The sequence below is a fragment of the Aquila chrysaetos genome, chromosome 5, assembly GCF_900496995.4.
Source record: "Aquila chrysaetos chrysaetos chromosome 5, bAquChr1.4, whole genome shotgun sequence".
In the NCBI taxonomy this organism is placed as follows: Eukaryota; Metazoa; Chordata; class Aves; order Accipitriformes; family Accipitridae; genus Aquila; species Aquila chrysaetos.
In genome coordinates this window covers 6,664,838-6,689,906 of record NC_044008.1, presented here as the reverse complement: position 1 = coordinate 6,689,906, position 25,069 = coordinate 6,664,838, and the positions used below count along the sequence as shown (strand labels likewise).

The 25,069-nt window shown below is 41.3% G+C and overlaps 1 protein-coding gene across 13 annotated transcripts in view; it reads right to left on the bottom strand.

Moving 5' to 3' along the window:
* Positions 1–25,069, bottom strand: part of CELF2 (CUGBP Elav-like family member 2) — a 379,996-nt gene that overhangs the window by 65,794 nt on the left and 289,133 nt on the right. For all 13 annotated transcript variants that reach the window (XM_030016268.2, XM_030016264.2, XM_030016265.2 and 10 more), the window contains 2 exons: positions 16,654–16,702; positions 8,037–8,171 (listed from right to left, as the gene is read on the bottom strand). In XM_030016268.2, the coding sequence (XP_029872128.1) occupies positions 8,037–8,171; positions 16,654–16,702 (184 nt within the window). The remainder of the gene's footprint in view (positions 1–8,036; positions 8,172–16,653; positions 16,703–25,069) is intronic.

Below are 25,069 nucleotides of genomic sequence, written 5' to 3'. Positions count from 1 at the left end.
CTGCCTTTGTCGTGGAGCGAAAAGACCTTCGTAGCAGATCTCTGTAAAGTGCCATAGAGCGAGCTAACAATTTGAAAGAAACTTGTTCTCCGGGCAAGGGGAATGCCTGATGAATGAGGTTATGCGGCTTGAATATGAGCATTTGGAAACAGCATTCCACAGAGAAGATGGGACTGCATTTTAATTATGGTTTGCCAGCCAGAGGCTACAAGGTTAGGTCCCCTTGTTATCTCCAGTCGACAGGCCATTTCCCACCGATGGACAGTGGCCATTTGCACAGTAAATACCCAATTTGCCTCAATAACCATGGTAAAAATTCAGTAGACAACCTTATTTCTAAATTATTTTGAAAACCTAGACCTTCAGTTGTTACCATCAAGCACCCCAATTAAATGCTAGCTAATTTAACCATCTTTCCAGACATTGCTACATGTATTGACATTCAAGGGTTATTTTTTCAGCTACCAAACCTGGACACTCACACACAAAATTTGTATATTTATTATCTGTGCTCATATATTTAATTAGGTATGGAAAATGGGATCCTATATATTTTATTATGTGTGAACCATGGGATCCTTTCCTTCATGACCAGACTGCCACACTGGAGGGGAGCTAAGCCTATATCATAGGATTCAGTCCACTTAATCACTGAACTTGCATATATAATTTAGGTATTCAGAAAAGCTGTTCTTCTGAGATGCTTGTATTCTCTGCCACAGTCAATGGCAGCACCTTTCTTTTCCTATACGGGGGACATAAGCACTTTAGGAGGATGGTTTTGTAGGGCACCTAGAAAATATTCAGAAGCTGGTGTCCAAGGACACTGGATTTCACTTAAGTCAGATGAGCTCTGCCTGAACCATCCTGTACTCTTGCTGCAGCAGTTTCTGAGAGGTTGGGAAAACCTCTTTTCAGCATACTCTCACTCACTGTATATCATGAATACAGGTAGTCTTTTGGGAACATACTGCCAGCTTTAGGACCATAAATCACAATTATAAGAGGACAAGACTAATCAGATTTCATGCCTCATGGTGCAAGGAAACAAGAAAGATTTCCGTGGCCTTTTACCTCATCCTATGAAACACTGCATTGATTGTAGTGCCGTTGGCCGAGGTCTTCCGGACCAATAGCTACAAGCAAACTATTTCTGTTCTACCATACTGAGTCTCGATACTTCAATTACTCCCTTCTTACTGAAGCTATGGAACTCTCTGGGAGAGAAAATGTGGAGAGGGGGATATTTCTATAGCTAATGCCTTGAAATTACTTCGTTTTGTACCACCAGCTACCTAACCACAAAAAAAAAATATATCCTTTTGTAAATACAGCCAACCTGCAAGTCACCTTGCAATTATTTATCACCTCTTGTTTCAACCTGTCAGGGGTCACTAACAGAAACAAAAGGGGAGGGAGAAAGGAGGTCTATGAGTTTTAGTTGCTTCTCCAAGGCTGCCTTCTCGCCCCTTACACCAGATAAATGATAGACTGGGGAAAGGCTGCTTGAAGTAATTTCCTCCTGCAGGCAGAATCGGAGGGAGGCACCCAGCCCTGTCACAGAAGGTATTTTGGAGCACATTATCACATTTGCCATCTCGGCTGAGAGAACATCTAAACTCACAGGGTTGGTCCTTACCCCCCTCCCACCCCGAACTGAAAGAGAATTTTGAAGAGGCTGTGAAATTTGATAAGCTTCCTCCTCGACCCGTGCCGTCCCAAACCTAGGGCTTGCTGCTCGAGCGATTCAATTATTTGAAATATTTAAAAAAGCTCAGCACTGCTCCATTTCAGCTCCCGCTTCACTCGATTCTTCTCATCTCAGGCTTTCATAGACTGTTTTGAAACGTTCAGTCAGCAGTTCATGCACAGTCTAACATAACATCAATACTTGCGAGCTGCAAGTGAAGTAGAACATTTTTAAGTATGGAAGCCTCAAGGTAAGGTGTCTGATTTCATACCTACAGAAGAAACCTTCCACATAAAACTACCGTGGTCTACCAGAGGTCTTAAAGCCCCCAAACCCTCAGTGAAGCCAAAGGGAGATGCAAAACCCCTTGACATTTTTTTAATCAGGACTAGAGTTAAAAATGGAAGTTTAAAACCATGGCTTTAAAGTTCTGGAGATGAAAGAAAGGCAGATGTAATCAACTTAAAAAAAACCACATACAGTGACCCCTCTGACACAGAAGAAGCCTCAAGAGATTTTCAAAGTCATCCAAGCAATCGCAGTACTACGTATGATGGCTGCGCAGTGGTGGTGTAATGGTTGCACTACACCTTCCTAGTTCACTGTAAACAAGGTTTTTCTTCAATGACTGTGAAGAAACAATAGTGAAAAGCTGCCAAAATACTCCTGCAAGAAGTATTTGGGATCCTCTGAGATGAAAGCCTCTATTTAAAGAAAAGATAAGGCTCGAATAAAGAGCTATGGAAATTGAAGCGTGATAAAAATAAGCTCTAGTTGTGTTAAAATATTTCTAGCTGAGATTGCAAAGTAGACTTTCCCTTTTCTACACAGTGCTAATATAGCACAGTCTGAAGGAAGGAACAGCCTGGGAAACAGCCTTCTAATGAAGACATCACACAAAAATCTGTCTTAGTGGTTAAAATACATTTCAGCTACAAATTAAGACACCAAATTGCTTATGGTACAGACATTTGGTCATTAGATATTGCTTAAGACACACAACAATAGGTCTGAGACCACGTGCAACAACTCAGCCCAAAGTAACACATTTTGAAAAAGTCACAGTGAAGCTCTTTAGTTTATGCATATCAGACACGTAAAGGTAACAAGAGGCATGTCCTGTAAACATGCCTCATCTCTTTGGCTTTACTGACTTCTCTTGACTATTGACCAGATGACAGAGTCTAGATTTTAAATTTCCTGAAGTTCACCGTTCCCTCGAAGCATTTCTAAGTGGACAGTCAATTAACCACCCTGCAAAGTACAGACTTCAGTAACTGAAATGTACACAAAACCAGAATCAGATGGGTACCAAAGACCACACTCTCTAACAGTGCCTCGATGACCCTCTGTTGGAATAAAAACCCTTGTAATTACTATTTCATTTCAGACTTCCCTCTGGGGAGGGATTGCTGCAAAGCTGCAGTAATGGAAATCTGAGATGTAGTTACTGGCCAAAGGCCAGCAGAGACACTGGTCACTTGAATGTGTTTGTTCCTTCCCAGCTTCAAAAGAGTTTCAGCAGGAGAAAAAGAAAATTAAATGTGCCATAATGGTTGGAAAAAATTAAAATGTTACCACATTACAGCAAAAGAAATAAGGCATGGAGGTGCCTCTGAAGAGCAATTAAAAATACAGCACTTCCACTGTCCTTGTTTCCCATCACTTACACACAAGTCAGAAGGTGGCCCCTAATCCAGGCTGTTCCCATGGCTGGCACTTCACGTTACTTTAGCTCAGAAAGGAGCAGTAAATATCCATAAGGAAAACCAAACAGGCATAAAACCTCCTCACCTACCCTTCACTGCAATTAATCATGATGCAAATACTAATTTTCTTTCACTAATTCATCAAGAAAACCCCTGAATCTGAAAGTTATGAATGGATTTTCATGAAATTAAATTGCCTGACCATGATATAACTCTCCATGCCATTTCTAACCTGCTTTAAAGCAAAGAAAAAAAAAATAATCTTTGTAATCAATGTCTGCAGAAATGTTCACTTGTCCCATGTGCCTGGTGATGTTTTGTTAAAAAATCATACAATTAGGAGCCTAGAACATGTAGAAATATGCATTTTGAGCTTTCCCACAATTTTCATGCTATATCCAACTGTCTGTACATGTTATTAGCAGGATTTTTTAGTGCATGCCATTAACCCAGTCGACTTCTTTCTGGTATCTGTTATATAAATCTGCACTTAGCAATACAGCAGAATAATTTGCTGTGTGGTGCTCCTGTGATAAGGATAAGAGGATTTTTTTAATCATCATTATGGATGGTAATAATTCCTGGAGTGATACAGAGATATTGATCCACTGATCTAAAAACAACATTTTACAAAGGTAGAGGAGCATTGCTATCCTTATTTTAAGGAATGGGATAACAGAGATATGATGAGAGACCAACTCACCTACGGTCAATACAGCACATCAGTGGCACAGCTACAAATCAGTCTTGGGTATTTCTGGCTATTTTTGCATGGCTGTCTGTGTTAGCATCCGTGGTCGTGTAGACATTACACAGTGCTAGGAGTCAGGAGGTCTGAAAGTTTCCTTAAGCCGTTTACAATAAGTGATTTAAAATCTTAATCATCTGAGGCAGTTCACTTCTGCTTTTTCATGATAATGAAGCTTAGCACATGATATCACAATCATGAATTTTTGTAAAGCATACTTAGCTCTTCAGAAAAAGTGCTGGATTAAACAACCCTGCAGGCTGAATCCTTCTCTTTGAATAATGAATATAGTACAGGCAGTGGCAAGCTTCTTCAGATAGTCCCATGAACCCTGCTAAAGCAAAGGCCAGCCTCCATGTCTGTTGCATCCCTGGTTTCTTTATCTCTACAGCCAACAGGGTATTTTTATTTTTTAATACTTTTTACAGCTAGGAATTACTCTCTGCCAGCCAACTAATTTCACAGGGACTATCCCAGAGCCTTTGGAAGGCAATGCCTTTTGGTTGCTGCCTATTTCTTGTAGCTGGCCAGAATATAACAAGTTACAGATAAAAACAACAATTATTTCTTAGATGCAGGAGTGAACAACAGTGGGGAAAAAAATGACTCAAGGAAAAAAATCTCGGTTTCTTTAAAATATACTGCTCCACCACTGGAGCTTTGTATCATTATTTTAGTCTCATTTTACAGATGAGTTTCAAACAGCTGACAATAGGAATTTGGAGTGGAAATGCTGATGGTCCATTATCAGTAGTGACAGCAATGGGTGCGACTTTATTAAAGTTCTGTCAACTCTTGGCTAGAAACTACAATAGAAACAACCAGTTCAATCTCCCTCTCTCTCGTTATCTTAGCACTTATATCACACTCATCACCAAGTGTTACATTCTCCCTTGATGCCACAGGACGGGATTTCTCCTTGTTACTGGAGCCATGTGGTACACTACAACCCTACGTCTCGCCTATGAGTTGACAGCAGACTGTTACCATACTAGTGGTAAGGTTGCTGTTGTAGTGTAGGCATGGCCTAAAAGTCAACTGAAACCTTTTTACTCTTTACTACGGAAAAAACAAAGCAGCACAAACCAAAACTGTTCTACTGAGCAGTGTAATCTGGAGCTATTCCTTGCAACTATCTGCTGGTAATAAAGATTATTTGCCTGGACCCTTTAACAAAGCTCAAAAGTTGGCATAAACACCTATGAATATACTTTTCAAGCTCTTTTCGTCCAAGATACCATGATGTGCACTTGTTATGCAATTGAAAAGAGATGCCAAACAGAGTTTATTGGACCATATTTCCATCTCACTGCTGTGAGCGCTGCAAGTTCCCAAAGGCTCTGGCATGGTGAGGACAATGCTTTGCTGAGACAGTGACTATTTTTCATTCACCCCTTTGTGTCTAGGAGGAAAGCACATCCGGACGGGTGCCGGGAAAACAAACACTGTTTGTGGGAATTAACATCTTGGAAACAGTAACATGAATTAAAACACATTAAGTATTGGAACTCGTTACAAAATTTAACTGTATAAATTCTCCCTCTTGCTTTAGTGAAGCAGCTTTTCACCCTGTGCTTTTTCAGCCAAGCTCCCTCCACTTCAAATCTCCCTTAGCACCTTTCATTTCAACTGCAATACCAACTATTTTCCCAACACTTTGCCTTCTCTCATGGAGTGGTGGTTTTGTGAAGCTGATAAACATCTGCCTGAAAACCTGGGTGGCACAGCTGAACTCATTTTCAAGTGTCAACATGGGTGTGTAGAAAGCAATTCAAGTTTAACAAGGCATGATGCATGAGGGCGTGATAGAATATCAGTCGTGATTGTGACCAAAATAAACCTGAGTGGCAGAGAGGATACAGCTCTGCTACCACTACTGGTGTGTGACCTACCTGGACTGAGATCTTCAGCCTCCAGCAGGAGAAAGCAGCACAATAACTCTATGGCTCTGCTGGCCGGCAGATGACACTGCCCTGCCTGATACGCTGGTGACATGGCTTAAAAATCTCAGCTTCTGATTATCGTGAGATTGCTATTTACGGCAGAACAGAACTACCCCACCAACCTCACTCACCCTCTTGGATTTCTTAATTAGCCTTTCTATGTTCATACTATGCCCAACGTCTGTTGAATAAAAACAAGTACACAGTGGGATTTCTATGGATCCCAGGAAAGATCCATTTCTTTGTTGGGTGATACTGAGGACTCAAGTAAAACTTTTGGGGGCTCAAAACATCTGATGCCCAGATCTTGTTATTTCAGCAGTTACTTAGCTCCTTTCCCACTTGTGTCTTCCATCACCCCTTCCCTGTGCTACTTACAAAATGAAACCAGTGAAAATCAGAAATATCTTGTTTTGCCTCAGTGTTGGCTCTAGAAGGATAATGACAGCACTCGCCTCCATCAGTTAACATTCATTACTGAGCTGCAGGAACCAACCTCAGACCTTTCCCCTAGTCTTCCCCAAGGCAAAAGCCATGATCCTGAGGCTCTCCTTGCCTGAAGGGACTGCTGCATCCCAGCCCCAAAAGTTTTGTGATCGCAGACTAAGCATGCATAAAAATAAGTGTGTAATTTTCTTGGGGCTCTCTTTATTGTCAGAGTGTCTTTGCAACAAGTCCTTATTATTCAGAACTTAGTAAGTGCTTTCAAGCAGCGCCATGAAATATAGGAATACCTGCAACTTCCCCTGCTGAAATTTGTAGGCATTTTAAAGAAGCTGGGCTGCACTCAAAACAAAACTCCCCATGCACAAATTGTTGCAAAAATACTGCAGATCCTGTAGCCTACTGGAAACAAGTAGATCCAAAAGTAAAGAAAAATATCTGTATCTATACCTATATCTATATGCAAAATGGGTACTATTATTTTTTCTGTGCCTTTTGAAAATGTAATAAAATGCATAAACTGTGCTTTCTATGTATTTTTTTTCTATAGAAACAGAAGCGATGTTTTCACAGCTCCACACTTAAAATTACTTTACTCCCCATGCCATTAAATGGCCATGGCTAGTACCACAGCATCCTTCTGCACTGACAGACAGGACTATCGCTATTTTCTTTTCCACCTGGCACTGGCTTTTTGAGAAGGTTCGTGCTCTGAGAATAATCTCAGGACCATATACCACGGAGTTAATATGCAGCCTGGGTCATCAATACACACCTATTTTTCTTTCCAATATGTTTTCAGAGGGCCTTTCCCCAAAAGGCACTTTTGCACTCAAAAGGGATCACCGGCTATTGAAGTCTGTGCTGCACTTCGTTCCCAAATTTCAGGTCAGCTGCTTGACCACTCTCAGTGGTGCTGCTTAACACCTCTGTCCTGGTTTTTGGGTTGTGATAGAGGCACGAGATTTACAAGCTCTTTTTACAAACTTTTGTCCAGGCAAAGCTCTCCGGTTCAAGCTAACCTCTTTGTTTCTCAGTTACAGCAGACCTATGTTTTGCATATAGTTACAGAAAACACTGGAATGGAGGAGATAGTGCTACAACGTGGGCCAGTTCCCATAACCCTGTATGCCTTCAAGCAGTCATTTACAGTCCTTTTTTTTTTGGCCTTAAGCTACAAAGCAAAAATGGGGTCAGGGAAGGATGTTTGATTTTGTGAGAGCAGAAAACTGAGGGTGTTTTCTCAGGGTGCAAAGGAACCTTTCCAGCTGACAAACAGGGCGATAACACAAGTTAATATGCTGGCACCGAGACCTTTCTGACACTGGAAATAAAAGGTGATAATTTCAGTCACTGTGAAAAGTTCATGTGGATACCTTCATCACGTGGGACGTATTACAGCGTAACCTCTAGCTGCAGACAGCGGCTATGCCTACCTTGGCTGTGACATATAGCTCCCAATTAGCACTTAAGGAAAGAGACTTTACAGACTGCACACTCACCTCTGCTCAGCCCATCCGGTCCCCGAAGGATTCGGCATTCTTCTATCTGGCCGAACGGAGAAAACATCACCCTGATATCATTCTCATTACACTTCTTCGAAACCATTCCTATGAACAATTTTCTGTCTTCCACAGCTAGAAGATAAAAATAATGAATGAGCAAAGGCCATTTCATCTTTTTCCTGTGATCAATGCTTCATTACCACATCAAACCAAGCTCCAGTCATGTGAGTCTGGCTCTGTAACTGAAGACAAGTCCTAAGGCAAACACTTTATACTTACAACCTCCCTTCCCCCCTTCCTTCCCCACCCCAAATCTCTCATTTTTCTTTCTCTCTCTCCTTTTTCTAGTGGTGCTTGCTGTTTATATAACATATTAATTGGCTGCCTTAGTCATTCTGCATATGCCTCCCCATCACGGCTTCTAAGAGAAAAGCGTCCTCTGTTAGAGAGACTTTTAAAGATATCTTTGCATAGATTTTAATTCAGATAAATTCCCTCACCTCCCTCATGTATGAAAGAAATCATGATGGGGGTGAGGGTGAAGAAGGGATTGTGCGCGTAATGATACGAGCTAATGAAAAATATTCCTGAGAAATGTTTTGAGAGAGCGGCTCCTATCTGAGCTTTCAATTTCAGCCAACTTAATGCGTGGCACTCGAAAGGCAGACGTGTAACGACTGCTCTGGAAAAAGAATGCATTAAATTTTCCTGCTTTTTTTTTTTTCAGACTGCCACAGCCCTCTGCCCTTCGGGAGGACACAAGGCATATTCCAGGGCATCACTTTAACAAGGGGGCTGCATAATGCTTTCCCAGAGCCAAACCCTTTGATTCGTAATGATGCTGAGTTTGCAAAAAAACATGAAAAAGGTGCTTTACCTGAATTATTGGTAGAATATTTCCTGCCTGCATAGTCACCAAAATCAGCAAAAGCTGGACTGCTGCAGCAGGACGCACACAGTCCTGTTAATCAAACTCAAATTTACAGGTCTAAAGCTGTGGAGTCTTGTCAAAAATGAAAAAGGTCATCAAAACTTAATTCACCCTGGAAAGACTTAAAAATGTTAACGTACCCTCCAATCTATATTAAACTAAAAATCTAAGTGCTTATTATACAGTATATACACCAGTGCTTTCTTCTTCTCTTGAAATGGCATGTAAATCCAATTCACTGTTAATGAGCAGACTGTCAGAGTTTGCGGGGAAGCAAAGAGAGAAGGAAAGCTTTACTCCAGAGAATCTGCAGTGCACTTACTTATTTCTATTATTGTGCAAATTATTTTTGTAACGAAGTATTTTCATTTCTGGGCTTACAAAAAAAAAAAAAAAAAAAAAAAAAAGAATCTTCCCTTGCTCCCCAACTCTCTCTCCTGTACTAGGATGAGTTTGCCAAATGGAATAAACTGCAGCTGAGGAAGAAGAAACTGCATGTATTTTCATAGGATTTTATTTGTGTTATACTTCAACACTCTAAGTGCATTTAATAATTTCAACAATAAAAAGAAGAGGTTCATGTTTATTGATCATGAGAGGGGTTTGAAGTAATTTCTTCCTTAGAATTGCTGACTTTAAAAAGTATTTGTAGCTTTCATACAAGCAAGCACCAAGACCATGCATTTTGCAGAATCTAAAGCAGAGACCAGCCCCTACAATCCCAGCTTCTCACTCTACAAGCTTGCAAGAAAATTGGCGTGAATTTAACACCCAGGAGAAGAAGTTTTCCTCAGCAGAGATTCCTCAAGACTCAACATTTTCATTCACACTTTATATTGAGGTTCCACATGCAGGTTAACCCTCCAGAAAGGATTAACAAGTGATGAATGCACGGGATGAGCCAGTTATATAGAGATCAGGGGCTGAATATGCGGGATTGCAAATAAGACCTGCAAGTTGGGATTTTTATATATAGATATATATGTGTGTGTATTTATGTATATATATATTTATGTCCTACAATGAAACTTTACATTTGATTCGTAATCTATAATTGGCCTTGATGCTGCTAATAATTATTTTAAGGATGGTAAAACTGAATTGCCTTGCTCACAGCCACAAGGAGAGTCTAGGTAGTCACTTTTGCCGGTGAAAGGATGCCTGTAACTTGGCTGCTTACAATTCCTATATTGTCTTGAGTAATCTCTTTGAGGAGGGTCCCTGGCCAGCCTGTGCCCTCGACAACAGGGCAGCAGGAAAGGGTATGAGGCAAGGGACCCAGCTGGGCAGCCAGGTATGGATTTCTCCATACCACAAACCGAGAGCAGGCTGGGGTAAGCCTTGGTGCCAAGCATGGGTCCAAGCACTGCCTTCTGCTCTGGGTTACGAACCCCTTTACTCCTGCCTGTGTGTCAGCTAGTACCAGCCAGTTTAAATTTGGGTTGATTTTAGGCTTGAAATAGAGCGTGCAGGTCTACCCTAAGGGTGACCGGATCCCAACCCTGTCTTAAAAATAGCTGCTGGCTGAGTTGGACAAATGCCTGCCACGCCATTCCAAAGGAGGTCTCTGGAGTCCTTCTTAGGTGCAAGGACAAAGACTCAAACCAAAGAAAATCACATGGAGATTCAAAAGAAATGAGATGCAAACAGGAAGGCTTTGTTTTAATTTTCCAAAGAGTAGCAGACGACAAACTCCCCACCGGCCTCTTTCAGTTTCAGTAGTAAACCTATAAATATGCCATTTAACTAACATGATTTGCAGGTTTTCAGCTTGAGGGTGATTTTATAGTAAATTAAACATCCAGCTCCCGTGTACTGTACATCTTAAAAATGCAGATTTCATGAAGAATGCTCGGAGTACAGAAAACATATTGATATGATGACGTGCTCTGCATTCAGTGCTATTAGTCATTGCTGATCAGTGTTGAAGCTTAAGAAAATTGCTATTCTTTTTTTGGCTAAGGGCCCAGCATAAAAAACATTTAAAGGGACAATTGTCAGGATCAAAATGACATGTTTTCGCTCCATCTGATAGAACATCTGATATTATTAAGCTGAAAGAGTTTTTAACGGTACATTATCACGTAGAGAAAGGAATGCTTTTTCAGCTATGTAAGACTGGCTGTCTGGATTTGTTTCTGCATTTTTGTTCAGCCACTTCTCTCCTTTCCTTCTAAAATGAATGCAGGCATGGTTTGAGAATCAAATAGACAACAGACTGCAAGAAGCATGGGTCAAACCTATTTAGAGGTTAGCAAACTTCCCTTTTGATCGGCCAAGCCTGCTGATTTGCCTGTGCACGTTGGGTTGCTCCCATAGACTGTAAAATGAGGAGCCCAACGTTAAATGCACGCAACCCAACAAAGCGTCGAGATTGGGAAAGGCGCTACCTGTCGCTGGTTGGAGAAAGGATGGCAGTCTAAAGAAATCCTGCTGAACTTTAGTCATCTGCAGTTTAGGTCTCCAGTTTTAGTCTCAGCTAAAATGTTATCAATTGGCTGTTGTCAATGCCAAGAGATCAGCTCCTCCAAAGAGTGACTGATCTCACCTCTCCCAGCAAGGTGGAATGGTTTGTTTCATAGGAGTCTCTCCCCGGCTACTGACAGTAGATATGGCTGTTACCTTCCAGCCAACTCCCAAAACTTGGTCATCACGGTAACACACAGATGTCTTGAGCTCCAGCTGCAGGGACAGGGGGAACAAAAGAGCTCTGAGGGACTGGACAAAGCTTGGGAGCTGCAAGTGCTTTGGGCAATGAGAGCAGGCAAAGGAGAAGGCTGGAGGGAAGGATAACAGGGCATGAGGGTCACCACCTGTGTGCACGTATCTCAAGAATTTCACTGCTGCTTTATAATTCTCTCCTCCACACTAGGGGTAGGCTTCAATAATTCAAAATCCAGAAAATTAATGAAAATTTTTTGGTGAGCTTTTGATGTTATTATTTTTGAACCTTGCTCGTAGACCTAGTTGTACTTTCTGGCTGTTTTGCACTACTCTGGGGGCATGAAGTAGATACAACCATCCGTAAGCAGCTAGTAGAATGGGTACCCCTCATTGATGGAGCAGAAGCAGCCAGAAGGTCACAGTAAACAAGGCCTGAAGTTCTAGTTACTTGAAGGAAGGTGTGAAACTGCACAGTATCTTGATTAACTAATTACGGGGTTCACCTCTAATCCATCCAAACATATTACAAACGCAGGTTAGCTATGCTGCCCAGGCAGTTAGTGCGACACAACCAGTGCTAAGCCTGCTGGATTTGGGGTGGGAATCTTTTGCCCGAATGCAGGAACCCTGTGTGATGAGGTGCAGATACCTATTTTAAAAAGAGATGAGTTGTTCTCATAACTCCATCGACTCTAGCTCTGCAATCACTACTAGCACAGGTGCCTAGGTATCGTGTTTGAATCCAGAGCGTCACATTAGCTATCAAAGGTTATCTGAGATGAAGTCTGCCTCTGCTGTGGAGGGGGGCTTTTTCAAATTTAGCCTCCTGCCTTCTAACAGCACTACATCCAACTTGCAGAATAACATCCTGAAGAGTCTAATTTTTTAGCTTTACTCAATTTGCTTCAGTAATGAGCATTTCTTGCAGGCTGTGTTAGATAGCTTGTGCTAACCCAGGAGAATAAAGGAGTAGAGATTATTTTCTGTATGCTACAAAAGAACTAAACCCTGTAATAATTATGGGAAATCTCCCTGAAGATTCAGCAAACTTTCCTTTTTTCTCTTCTAAACCCCCCAAATTCTGTCCTGAAAAATCAAAATTATATCCCTTCATTTTACATTTTTGAGGAGTCCAGTCAGTTAAAGAGTGCATTTTCCATCCAGAAGTTGCCTTCTCTTTTGAGCAAATCAAGAAATAGTTAATTATGTATAAATGGGTTTTTTTGTTGGGTTTTTTTTTCATCCAGAAGGGAAGAGGGGGAAAACAGACTTTTATCCCGATTTGTAAGCCTGTGAAAAACCCTTGCATACAATCTGTCAAAGTCACACCTGGATCTGGAGCTGCCTGCATTAATTATCAACTTTTCTATGTGTTAGTGCTAACATATGGCATTTAATTACTCCCTCCAAATCGGCAAAGTTGTGCCACTTAGAATTTCAAAATTATTTTTTCAAGTTTTAGCTAATAAAATAGATAAAAATAAATTATAAGATCACTCAGCTACCTCCGCTCCCCCTTTTTTTTTAAATAGAGAATGTTGTCATTTTCCCTGAAGTGGTGATGCTTTGATACATTTAAGAGCAAACTGTCCACAGGATATATGCCTGAAAGTATTGACCATATTCAAATCCTGATCCAAGACACATTAAAATATTTGCTAAATTGTAGCATGTTAATGACCACAGACAACTTAGAGTCAAGCATGTATTTATGTGCTTTTTGGCATTAGGGTATAGGGGCTCCCTTTGTTTGACAAAAGGGAAAATATCCTTAAATGGACAAATACTGTGAGTGATTAACAGTCGAGAGGAATCTAGCAATAGTGGAGCCTTCAAACCATCCTTTTCTGGCAGGTAATCCTTAACCAAAACTTTGTAAGATAGGTTAAAATAACCACCTGGCAATAAAAAGGTGGTCAGACTAGACCTAATGGGTGATCAGACCAGGACACACTACAAAATTCATCATCTGAAAATCTTTTAGGGTTGTTTCATTTCTGAACAATAAAAACCTTTTCAGAATCCTCCCGGGTAGAGAAATTAATTAGATCTAAAGGCAAGTCTTTCCCCATCAACACTTGCTGCTAAAAGCTTGGTGGAAGAAATTAAGCTTTTCTTCATTTGCATGAGCAGCGAGATGACTCAGACACATGAGATATTGTACGCAGGGAAGGAATGGAGATGATTGCATAGATCTATCAGCCACCCAGTTCCTACCCAGAAGAAAACAGATCTTCAGGTTGCTAATGAAGTCCCAATCCTGCAGAAGCGCCCAGGCACTTAGTCAAACATGTGCACTAGGTGCCTCTTCCATACCCATCTCCCGGTTTCCATGAGGTGACCTTGGCCTTTTGTGCTAAGGGACAGGTTTCTCAAGTGATGCATATATCTAAAGACGGGAACAGTGATGGAGAACGAGGACCACTTCATCCTGGTACTCCTGGGCTTGGACGCTCATTCAAACCTTTTTGCAAGGGACTCAAGACGGGGAGGGGACATCTTATCACACAGCAAATACTGTTCTTTGAAAATGTCTGTAAGATGAAGTTCCTCCCTGCGGAACTTGAACAGGTCTCTCAAGCCTTCGCAAACATGGGCAAGCTCAGAATTGTAATGAGCGTTCAACCTCTCCTACATACCTTTCCACAAGCTATCTGGAAATTTTGACCAAGAGAATTTCTTTAACCTCTTTGAAACTTGAGAAACACCACTTCACCTATAAAATGTAGTGGGATCCTCCCACTATTCAGAAATCAAAGGGTTTCAAGCATTCCTCAAAAGCTCAAACACCACGGATCATGAAAACCGAGATGTGTTGGCATGCCTTTTTTTTTTTTCCCCTTTGAACTTACCAATCTGGTTGAAGAGGTACAGTTTACAATTTGCTGTTGGCACAGATTATATACCTCCTCAGATGGATAGCCTGAAGCATATGGGAAACACGTGCCAAACAGGCCTCCGTATCCCCCATGCTGCTGTTCTTTCTCTTTTTGGCTCTGCAAGCTGCTTGCAAACTCTCACCTCCTCCATGGATTGCACGCCTACGCCCCATCTTTCCAAGGAGTTCTACCATTGTTACCATTATCATGGTATTAGTTTTCCTTCTGTCTCCCCAGTCATTAAAAAAGAAGAGTTCACCACCCCCAGAACACGCCTACCAGAAGTACCTACACCCTCCAGGAGTCTAAATTTAAAAAAGTGTTTAATTTGACAATTGCAACCTCTGATCTGTCAATGTGTTTTCCCCAAACTACAAAGAAAGGCAAGGAAAAAAAGCAAAAAAAGCCAGTCCCTTGTGATTTTCATGCTAGGGATAGGTGCAAGAAAATAAGAGAGTATTCCCACAGTGCAGACAGGACTATTGTGCAGATAACCCTGGTCTAACAGCAGCAGCAAGGAGCTAACCTACTCTGCTTTCCACGCAGGTGCTATTTGCAGAGCAATACAGAATTTGCACAATTTCCCACAGCACTTTGCCAATATGTTCAACCTCCTTTAGGATGAAAAACTTTAGGCAATGAACAACTAACTCATTGGGAGTCAATTTTGGCTCATTGCCCCTTACTTCTCTAATTTGCCAAGGAACTTGAGGTGAAATTTGTCTTTGAAAGAAGCACCCATAGTGGCTATACTTAGTTCAGAGGGTCCAGGCGTACCTAAGGGAAAATGGTGCCCACTGCAAGCACAATAAATACTAGGGAGCGGAGTCTGGATTCCAACTGCAAAGTTCTCCTTTACAGCAGTGAGGCCTGAAAAGTTCTGTCCTTCTGCCCATGCAGGTGCCTTGGCCTCTCTTCTGAGCATTCAAAGACAGCAAAAAATCACTGCTAAAACTCAACCCAAGAGAGAGAACACCACTCCCTTACAAATGGGTCACGGCTCCAATTTCCTGTGCTTGTGGCCAGTTCTGTTTTGAAAGTTGTCATAATAGGAAACTTAGCATAATGTGAAGTTTTAATTTCCTTCCAAACTTTATAATCCTTGGAGAAGCCTGAAAATGGGATGCACTACAATTAGCAAAAAAGAAGCCTTAAAAAAGCCTTGCGGAGAGATTTAGAGCCCAATCATAATTTACATTTGCAGGTATGTAGATCTCTAAGTGCACGGCTTCTGCCCTGATTACTAATTAATGAGGTGCAAAGATGCCTGTTGGAGGAACCAGCTCTGATTATGTGGGCCTTATGGGAAAATGAAGCTCTTGCAATCTAAGAAGGCAGATGATATCTTTAACATATATTTTAGAAAATTACAGGAACAAATCAAGGGGCAAAATATACACATGTATATATTTTTAAAGAATCACACACAGCCAGGTTGCGTTACCATCCGATTATCTTATTTCCTTGAATATACAAACCTGGCATGTTTAATAGATTTAGCATGCTGTCTATTTTGCATGTCATATACATCCACTTAGGCAGTACCCTGGTATTCTGAATAGATATTACTGTCTTTATAGCATTCATTTTACAGTCGTTGAGAGGAATAAGTATACAGAAAGCTGCAAGGTGGGTTTCCCAGTTCAGAACCAAGCATATGATTAAAACCTAAATTTGGCTCAGATTCAGAATAGCATCATTCTATAAAAAGGAAAAAAGGAAGTTTAGGCAAATGTTTAAGGCCCGTCAGCTGCTTACATGGTTTGTTAACACGGGACTGTTTTTTGTTTCTTTCCTTTTTTATTTTCACCATTAAAATTTCATCTCCATCTTATTAATTCAGGTGCTCCCCCATCCCCTTGCTGCTAGGAGAACACAAGGGAAAGATGTATGTAGTGAGGTAGGCCGTGACATACAGTGGGTACAAGGAAGACCATTTTTCAGAACATTTCCTTCCTTCTTTAAAGCAGAGGATAAATGGGAGTTCAGAGCAGGTCAACATCTTCCCCAACATTTCAGGTGTAGGGAAACTACCTCATCGTTTTCACCACACCAGGAGTAAAGCAAAAACTCTCGCAAGGTTGTGTTTGCTTTAGTTTAAAGAGAGTCACAATTGAGTAAAAATAAATTAAACACATACCATTTGACTTTTCACTATCTGCAGGTTTCATCTGAATAGGATGATGCATCTAAAAACAAAAATGAAAAAGAGTAAGGCAGGTTGGATAGTCATAAAAAATCAAGAATCACGTTTTTAATGAAGGGCTAAAAAGATACACGATTAATATTAAACATGATGAAATGATATAAATTCAAAATAACACTGTATTATAGGCTTTTAAGAAAAAATAAAATGGTAAAAGAGCATTTTATAACCAGGAAGATTAAAAAAAGTAGATCATTGGGCCCACAGGACTCATAAAACTTTAATTTGCTGTATCTAGTTTCAGAAGACCTCTAAAGTTACAGCCCTCATTAGTTTATGGCATGCTTGGTTTCTGTTTTACCAACTTTTTTTTCCTTGAGCACAACCACTGCCAAAACTGAGATGGAATTTTCAAGTAATTTAAGAGCTAGCAAGCATTTCAAACATACTCAGAGGAGTTGAGTTTGACAAATGAATTTTGCTTGTAATTAAAAAACCGTGGTGATTCTTTCAGGACTGAAGAGGAAGGGACTCATGCTTCCTATAATAGCTTCCTATAACTGTTTAGTATCTCTTTTTTTTTTTTTTTTTTTTTTTTTTGAGAATACAATATACATTCATTCATAAAGCTTCCATCACAACATGACACAATTCTGGCTTCCATAAAAACTCCAAATACTTTTTCCTTTTCAGCCTCTTCCTCCATTCCTGTGTCTTTTACTGCAAAAGAAACCAATCCCTGTGTGCAGCACGCTATGCTGAACATCACGTGGCATCCTACCTTGGCACACTCGGTACGGTGTGTCCTCAGCTTTCATTACTAAATGATGCTCCCCCCACACTGAATTGTTGATAACTCCAACAAAATTTTTATGAAGGGTGTTTTCTGTTGCTTCGGGAATAGCAACACCACAGCAGCTGAGCTCCCTCTGATCAGAGTGCCTGGCTTTTCCACTGGACACTGGTTATAGCCAGCCACGTGTCCACCATGATGGACTCAGGGAAATTTTTCTACAGCTTCTCAAAAGCCTTCAGAACTGACCTCACATTGAGTTTCAATGTGGGAGATGTTTAAGCTTGCAAAAAACCCCACTTTTATTTTCTTTCATAGGGCTCTGCAGGATTGCTGGGATTTGACTGCACAAACCTTCCGGCAGCAGCAGGGCCACTGCCTTTTCTCTCCTCAGCAATTCCTCACCATTTCACGTGAGCAGGTAAAAAAATCTATGCTCTTTCTGCTTTTGTATCATTTTTCAGTGCAGCAGAGCCGAGTATTGCCTGAAAATGTCAGAGGCAATTCCATTTCTTTTTTATAAAAGACTATTATGGCAAAGTTTGGGAAACAAAAACAGCTGAGCAGGAGAGAAGATCCATGCACTCATATCAAATGTGCTTTCAAAGCAGCACAGAAAACCAAATCTGCATTGTTTTTGGTGAAGTCACTTAATTTCCAGGGACACAGTTGCTACATTCTTTAGAAAATATAAAATATTGCTGTGAAAGTTTCCATGAGATTTACTCAAAGTCCAGATCGCTCCCTGGCCCTGCAAATCAATGCATTCCTTGCAGTGATTGCAAAACTCCCCACTGTGCCCTAAGGAAAAGGCGAAGCCACAAGGTGGATGTAGTCACCAGGATGCATAAATTTGCTTCAGTTTTAACAATTCTGTTCTCTTTGAATCATTTGTTTCCCAAATGGACTTTAATAGCCCAGCACTTGTCTGCCACCACTCTTATTCGATCTAATTTATAGCAAAAAGGGAACTTCTATTGTACTCTATCTTCTTTAGCTAGTGCTTATCTAGTTTATCCTGGTATCAACAAAACATTGGGCACTGCAGGAGACTTTAAATTCATGGGAATGTGATGCAGCATGTCCATTCAGTAAGCAAAAAGTGAAAGAAGAAAAAAGGTGTAACTTGCTCCATGAGCCCGTTGCAGGTATTGAAGTCTCTGAGGAGCAATGGAGTGGTGAGAAAATAGAGGAAAGAAAATCGAGTATTGTAAATTTGGGAATATGCAGGTTATAGAAGAAAAACCCAACTCAAATCCAGACCTTTCATAGACAGAGTATCTATCGCTCTTTCTAGCTGCATTTATGTGCCCCTAAGTGGAGATATTTTGAATAAGCGCTATTCTAACAATGTTACAAACCTTTCACTTTTCAACCTGCCTGAACCAGAAAAGCCAACTTTAGACCAAATTCATGTGAAGAAGTTATTTTCGCAGCCCCGCGGTCACAACATAAAGATCAGTGTTACCTGACAAACACAGTTGCCACATCAGAAATCATCCTCTTCTGTTACACATAATTACCCCAAGTTCATTAAGTCAGTAATCTCTTACGTTCACAAAGCAAGAAGCAAGATTTAATAAGACGCTTCAACTGAGTTTTGACTTGATTTCAAAGTCTACTGCTAAAACCCCATGGTCCAAATTCTCTTTGCACCAGCAAGCGAAGTCAGGAGTGATGTCGTTGTGCTTAACAAAATTATATTGGTGCAAAACTAATAAAAGATTCAGATCAGGCCTGGAGAGTTTAACCCACAAGACTACCCACAGTAAAATGGATGTGATACACAAACATGGTTTCAGCGAAGAGGAAGGTGGAAAAATACGTTACTGATGGTTTCCTAACATGAGAGGGCTCGTGTTGAAGCTTGTTTAACCCTGACCATCACCAACTGATACGTTAACAACCTTTAACACTAGATTCAATAAAACATGCCATTTATAACCTGAAATGGGTTTTACAGAGTCACTGGTTCGCATCTCATTATTAAACTCATTGCTGACCTCTAGAGACAACTGCCGTGACAATACATATTATAAGCTCTCTACCCATAAAATATTTAAAAGTAGGTGTAAAAAAGAAAAGAAAAGAATGAGTCTCAAAGAACTGTGCAGTGAATAAGAAAATTAAAGGGGCAGAGACAAAGGCTAAATAGGTACTATCCTTTCACTCTACAGTGAGCAAAAAAGAAAATAATCTATGCGTTTTATATCTTGCTTGTATAACTGCAGGCTGTAAAATAATAAAATAGCTGCGCTTTCTGAGGCCCTCCAAAAGATTATAGATGATATAAACCTGTTTCAAATTAGATGCCACCCACTAGAATCATGTCATCTACTGAAATGAAGGATTTCATGTCTTATCAGAAAGCTGTTATTGTAGCTATACATCACAAAGCCATACACTTATGGATCTCAAGGTAAGTGATTTCTCAGTATGTCAGGTTGTCACACAGAAAAACAGGAAACATTTTCTTCTGTGCTTGAAGAAAGCTTTGCTTATGAAAATACAGTATTTACGAATGCACGGTTGCAATTAATAAATAGGCAAGAGTAAGAAAAATAACTGCAGTAAATAATTGATAGACATTAACATCATCCGATGCTCAGACCATATAGTAAAAGAGAGCAACACAGCTCTCAGGCAAGGGTTCTTTCTGAGGGCGAGCAGCTTCCCCTGGCAGGCACTGCGCACAGGGATATCAAAACCAGGCTGGAGTACGGGCTGCAAGAAACAACCTCTACTTGGCAATATTTATGGAGCTCTACAGAATACGGCTGTGCAGCCAGTAACGGCACGACCTACCTTTCCTATACGTGCCCTCCACCCATAGGTCTCGAAACACACCATGCCACCGTTTTACAACCGAGGGCGGGCAAACGCCGGTCGCCCGAGGTTGCGTGGTGCCTTGCTGGCAGCGGAGCGGGGCTCCGACCGCCGCCTGCGCTGCCGCCGACGCCACGCAAAGCCCGAGGCCAAGCTCGTCACCCCTTCTCCTCGGGCGCGTCCCAAGCAGGGGTGCTGATGCGGTCCACAGGAACCAAAAAGGGAAAGAAACGGTTGTCGAACACGCAATCCCGCAAATCCCCCTGAAATCAATGAGAATCTGGCCGCTAGCTATGTCGACGGCAGCAGCAGGACCGAGCCGTGGCCTAGAATTACAATTGACTAGATACATCTTTCTTCCCCCTCTTTTTCCTGAGTATATCCCACCGTATGTAAATATAACTTCATTAGAGAAAAAAACACAGCAGAGCAACCCAAAAACCTCTCAAAGGCATGCATCTTCTCCAGCTTTAGAGCCTCAAAGTCATCTTTTCGACAACAATAATGCTACCTATTTACATTCTTGTCAAAGCCATGTGACATCTGCATGGGAGAAAACAAGCCGGCTAAGAGTCTATTTCTGGCAAAAATATTGCAAGGAAATTAGATTAACCTGGGTGGAATTCTATCTGGGAATTTGGAGTCTGTCGTGGTGATTAAGTCATCATTTCTGTCAGATTACTCTAATCGGCTGTCAAATACGATTCCACAACCCCATCTGTAACTTGGCATCCTCGTTATTCAGTCGATGTTACCTTCTGTATACAAAACAAACACCAAACAAGGAGGTGTGTGCAGCCTAGCATTTAGCAGAGTCATTAGCTGTGATTACTATTGTGTGCTTGCACATTGCACAAGGCGGCTTGTTTTATTTAGGCAGGGGATGCTTCAAATCAGGGGTAATCTTAAGCCCGGAGTTCTAGGGGTGAATGGGGAAGAACTGTCTCCAGGCACAGCCGAGCATGGGATTGGCACGCTCCGAGTCACCACCGCGTCACCAGCGATTGCTTAAATCTCATTTCAGAGTTGTCAGCATATTTGGTGGAAAGGCTTTTGGGCGCTTGCTTTCCATCCATTTGCTGAAGACAAATGGGCACTCAGATGTTCTAGGTAGGCTAAAGACTTCCTGCAAGCAGTAATTTCTGCGAGTGAAGCAAGGTTTGTAGGCTGAGGCAGTCAACACTCTAAATGATCTGTATCGGTTGGTTTAATAAGAGGTATTTTGTTATGTATGTGAGTATGTTTGTCTTACAGAGGACTTTGGTGATTAAAAAGCAGGAAATGCCTTTCAGTGAAGATGAAGGAGCTGATGGGCTCCATTTGCTGCAGCTGTGTTGAGTCTGTGAAATTCGGGTGCCCTCAGCACCTCCGCAACTCTGGCCATGTAATTAGACTATGAAAAATCATTATTTTACGGTCCATTGAAAAAACACCTTCATACACGATTACTACATCTATTAGCAGCTTTTATTCTCTGTTCCTGCCGCTGCAGACCGCACGTGCCTCGCTCCTGTCAGTCCTCGTGCCTTGAGGAAAGAAAACCACTCATCAAGGAAGGACCCCGAGTGCACGTAAACCTGCCTATGCCTTCACTCAGCTCAGTATGTCAGTCAAAGACCATCTCCTAAAAGTCCTCTAAAGTTAAGGACAGTGGGACTTTATACCATGGGAGTTTAAGGGATGTGTGGAGGATGTTATCCATGACTCCTCACTCCTTACCATTCCTCTCATTATCTTTCTACAACCGTTTAAAGCCATCAGCAGATTTCTAGAGCTCCTAGCCCTCTTTAGACCTGTCACTTTCCTCTCTTCCCTGTCATCTCCCATGGCTATAAGCTTTTAGCCACGGCCCAGCTCAGTTTGTCCCTTATCTGTCACCCTTGCAGAGTGCATCGCGGGGAATCACAACACAAAATTGAGCTAAACCTTCCCCCAAGCAAAGGGTAAATTTGAAGAACTTGGGTTACTTGGGTAACATCCAAACCAAACAAACTGCAATAGGGTTAAATGATGACAGCTTGCATGTATCTTGTCATTTCTAGCACTTTGGGACTTGCTTCTTGCTAGCATCAATCATTGTTGAAGCCAAAGGGGACTTCTTTCACATTCTGTACATCTCAGAATTGTAAAATGGCAGGAGAGAATGTGGGAGAGAGAAGCAGAATGTCAGACCTTAATAAAACCCTAATATTCTTCTTGGGGGAAGGATTATAAATCCATAGACTTTTTGGAACCAATAGGAAAACCAAAGAGGAAGAAAATACTAAGGAGCAGCAGGGACAGGCTAAGGCCACAGGAGAAGAAAAGCACCTAAGGAGGAACCAGCATGAAAAATGGTGGGAAAGATTGACTTTCTTTGTCTGACTCTGGTCCGGGAATGAATTTAAAGTTTTCTCCAAGCTCCTCATCCCATTAGTGACTGCAGCTTCATTAGACCAGTAGTCCAAGGTAAAGAAGAGCCCAAATCTCTACCTGCCAGGTTTCTGAACACCTTCACTGAGTCTGGAATTCAGGAAGGAATGTATTGACCTACCAAAAGACTGGGGGAAGAAGGCAAAATGGTCCATAAGCACCAGAGAATTAAATGATTTTCAGTGTCTTTAGAGATCATCGTTTTTCTGGATTATTATGTGCAGACACCTCTACACACTCTCCCCAGCCCCTTATTTCAGCTTTTAGCTCCCAAGTTTTTCAGTAGGATCCTTTTGGAGGAGCTCTTGAACATATTACTCACATCACTTCAATGCCAACTGGTTTTGCTTTTTTAAACCCTTGTGACTCACAATTAATACAAGTTTCCCAGAAGTGAGAGGTGTATTTTCCTATGGAAGAGAACTGTTTAGAACAACTTCTCTAGGGTTAACTAACTTGCATTACACAGTCAATATCTGGCTACAGCTTCAGGGAACTTCTCCAGGAACTGGGGACAGTCTCTGAGGCCAAATAAATACTAGTGATTAAAAGAGGCAAGGGACTGCTCTCTGGCTCTTAAAAGAAGTGGCGTGGCACAGCCTGCATTTACACAGCTATACTTCTCGTTCCTCTCAAAACAGGATACCCTTGTCCACACTGCCTAAAGGGAACAGTGTCTAGACCATGTTATTCCCCCAAATATGCCCACACACCGGGCAGGAAAGTGCTAACCGGCACGGAGACCAATGCCATGGGTGCTGCTCACTTTACCGGCACAGGCAGAGCTTCAGATTCCCAGTGTTGGTTTAAGTCCCTTAACCTTAGTTTATTCATGGGTAAAAGGAGGACAAATGTGCATCCATCACATAGACTTTCACAAATAAATGCAAAGCAGTAGCTGTAACTGCCTGAGCGATGACATAGCCAGGAGATTGTTAGCTGTCATCCTTTCATAAATCCCAATTTAAGGGATTTAAAATGTGTTAGGTATTCATACAGTTTTAGTAGTAGAAGAATGTGGTCTGTTACTTGGCCTCCTAGATTACCGTCAGACACATATATGCATCTTCTGGAGAGAGAGCAAGAGGGAGAGAGGGAGGGAGGGAAGGAGGAAGGGAGAGAAGCAGGAGAAAATGAATATTGCTGGTGGGTGCCAAATATAGTTCATGCGGTAATGCATAACATCATTATTTTCTATTTAGAGCACAGAAACAAGCATATAGCTTGCTTAAAACAAGTTGCTTCTTTTACCAGAGAACACTAAAACTGCTGAAATTCAATGACTTTTGGAAGCTTTCCAACTCAGTCATTTGCAATCCACTACACTCCATGTTTTAAATTCAAGTTAAATTGAACATTAGCTCAAGAGACTAAAAACAATGCTGTGCTTTAAAATAATAATAATAATAATAATAATAATAATAATAATAATAATAATATTCTAGCGATCCCTTCCACAGTCACCACCGCATCCTGCTGTTCCTCCTGTACATTTACTAATTAGGCTATAACACTTGGTCTCCTTTAAAAGTTGTACCCTCAGAGAAATGAAAAAGTTGGTGGTCTTAGAAGTGACAACTTCACTTCCTAATGTACAAATAACTACTGTTGCTCTGTTAGCAGTTCTACTCCATTTATTTAATTCCTTCATTTCTTACCACCCACACAAATGGCAACAACTCCGGGACACATGCGAGCCAAACGGAGTGGAGATAAGGAAGGGGAGGTATGTCCAAAATTTTTCTCTTCAAAATCACATGGAAACCAAAGTGATTAACTATCTTTTCTTCAAACAAATGAGCCTTTACAGAACCTATTCAATCCTAAAAATAGACATTAAGTGGGATTCTATATCTTGTTGGGAATAATGCCTTGGGGATATTTTGTATCATCCATGCTTAAAAAGCAAACCCATTAGACATCTGAGCAAAACATCAGATATTATTTTAACAGCAAGAGTTATCCATCTCATCTGCAGCGGCAATAACTTTTGTTGACATTTTGCCAATTGACGTTTGCATGCCAATGTGGGTTTTTTTTTTCCTTTTGCATTAAAATGATAAGGTACAGGAAGATAACAAAAGTCTCCCCATGACATTAATTGACTGAGTTTTAACACCCATTCAAGGTAACTGCGAGGAGCGAAAATTACTGCCCATGTTTCTGAGAGGAAAACGAAGCGTGGTGAAGCGGCGATTTGCCCAGCGTCACGCCAGAGATGCACTGCGTGGCCCAGAGTGACTATCCGAAGGGAGGTAGCCAAGCTGTCCGCGCCACAACAGAGCCTGAGCTCCTCACGCTCTAATTGATTTCTCCTCCTAACACCACTGCGAGGTGCTTACCGCTGCTATCTCTTTTTAGCAGAAAAGAAGACGATGG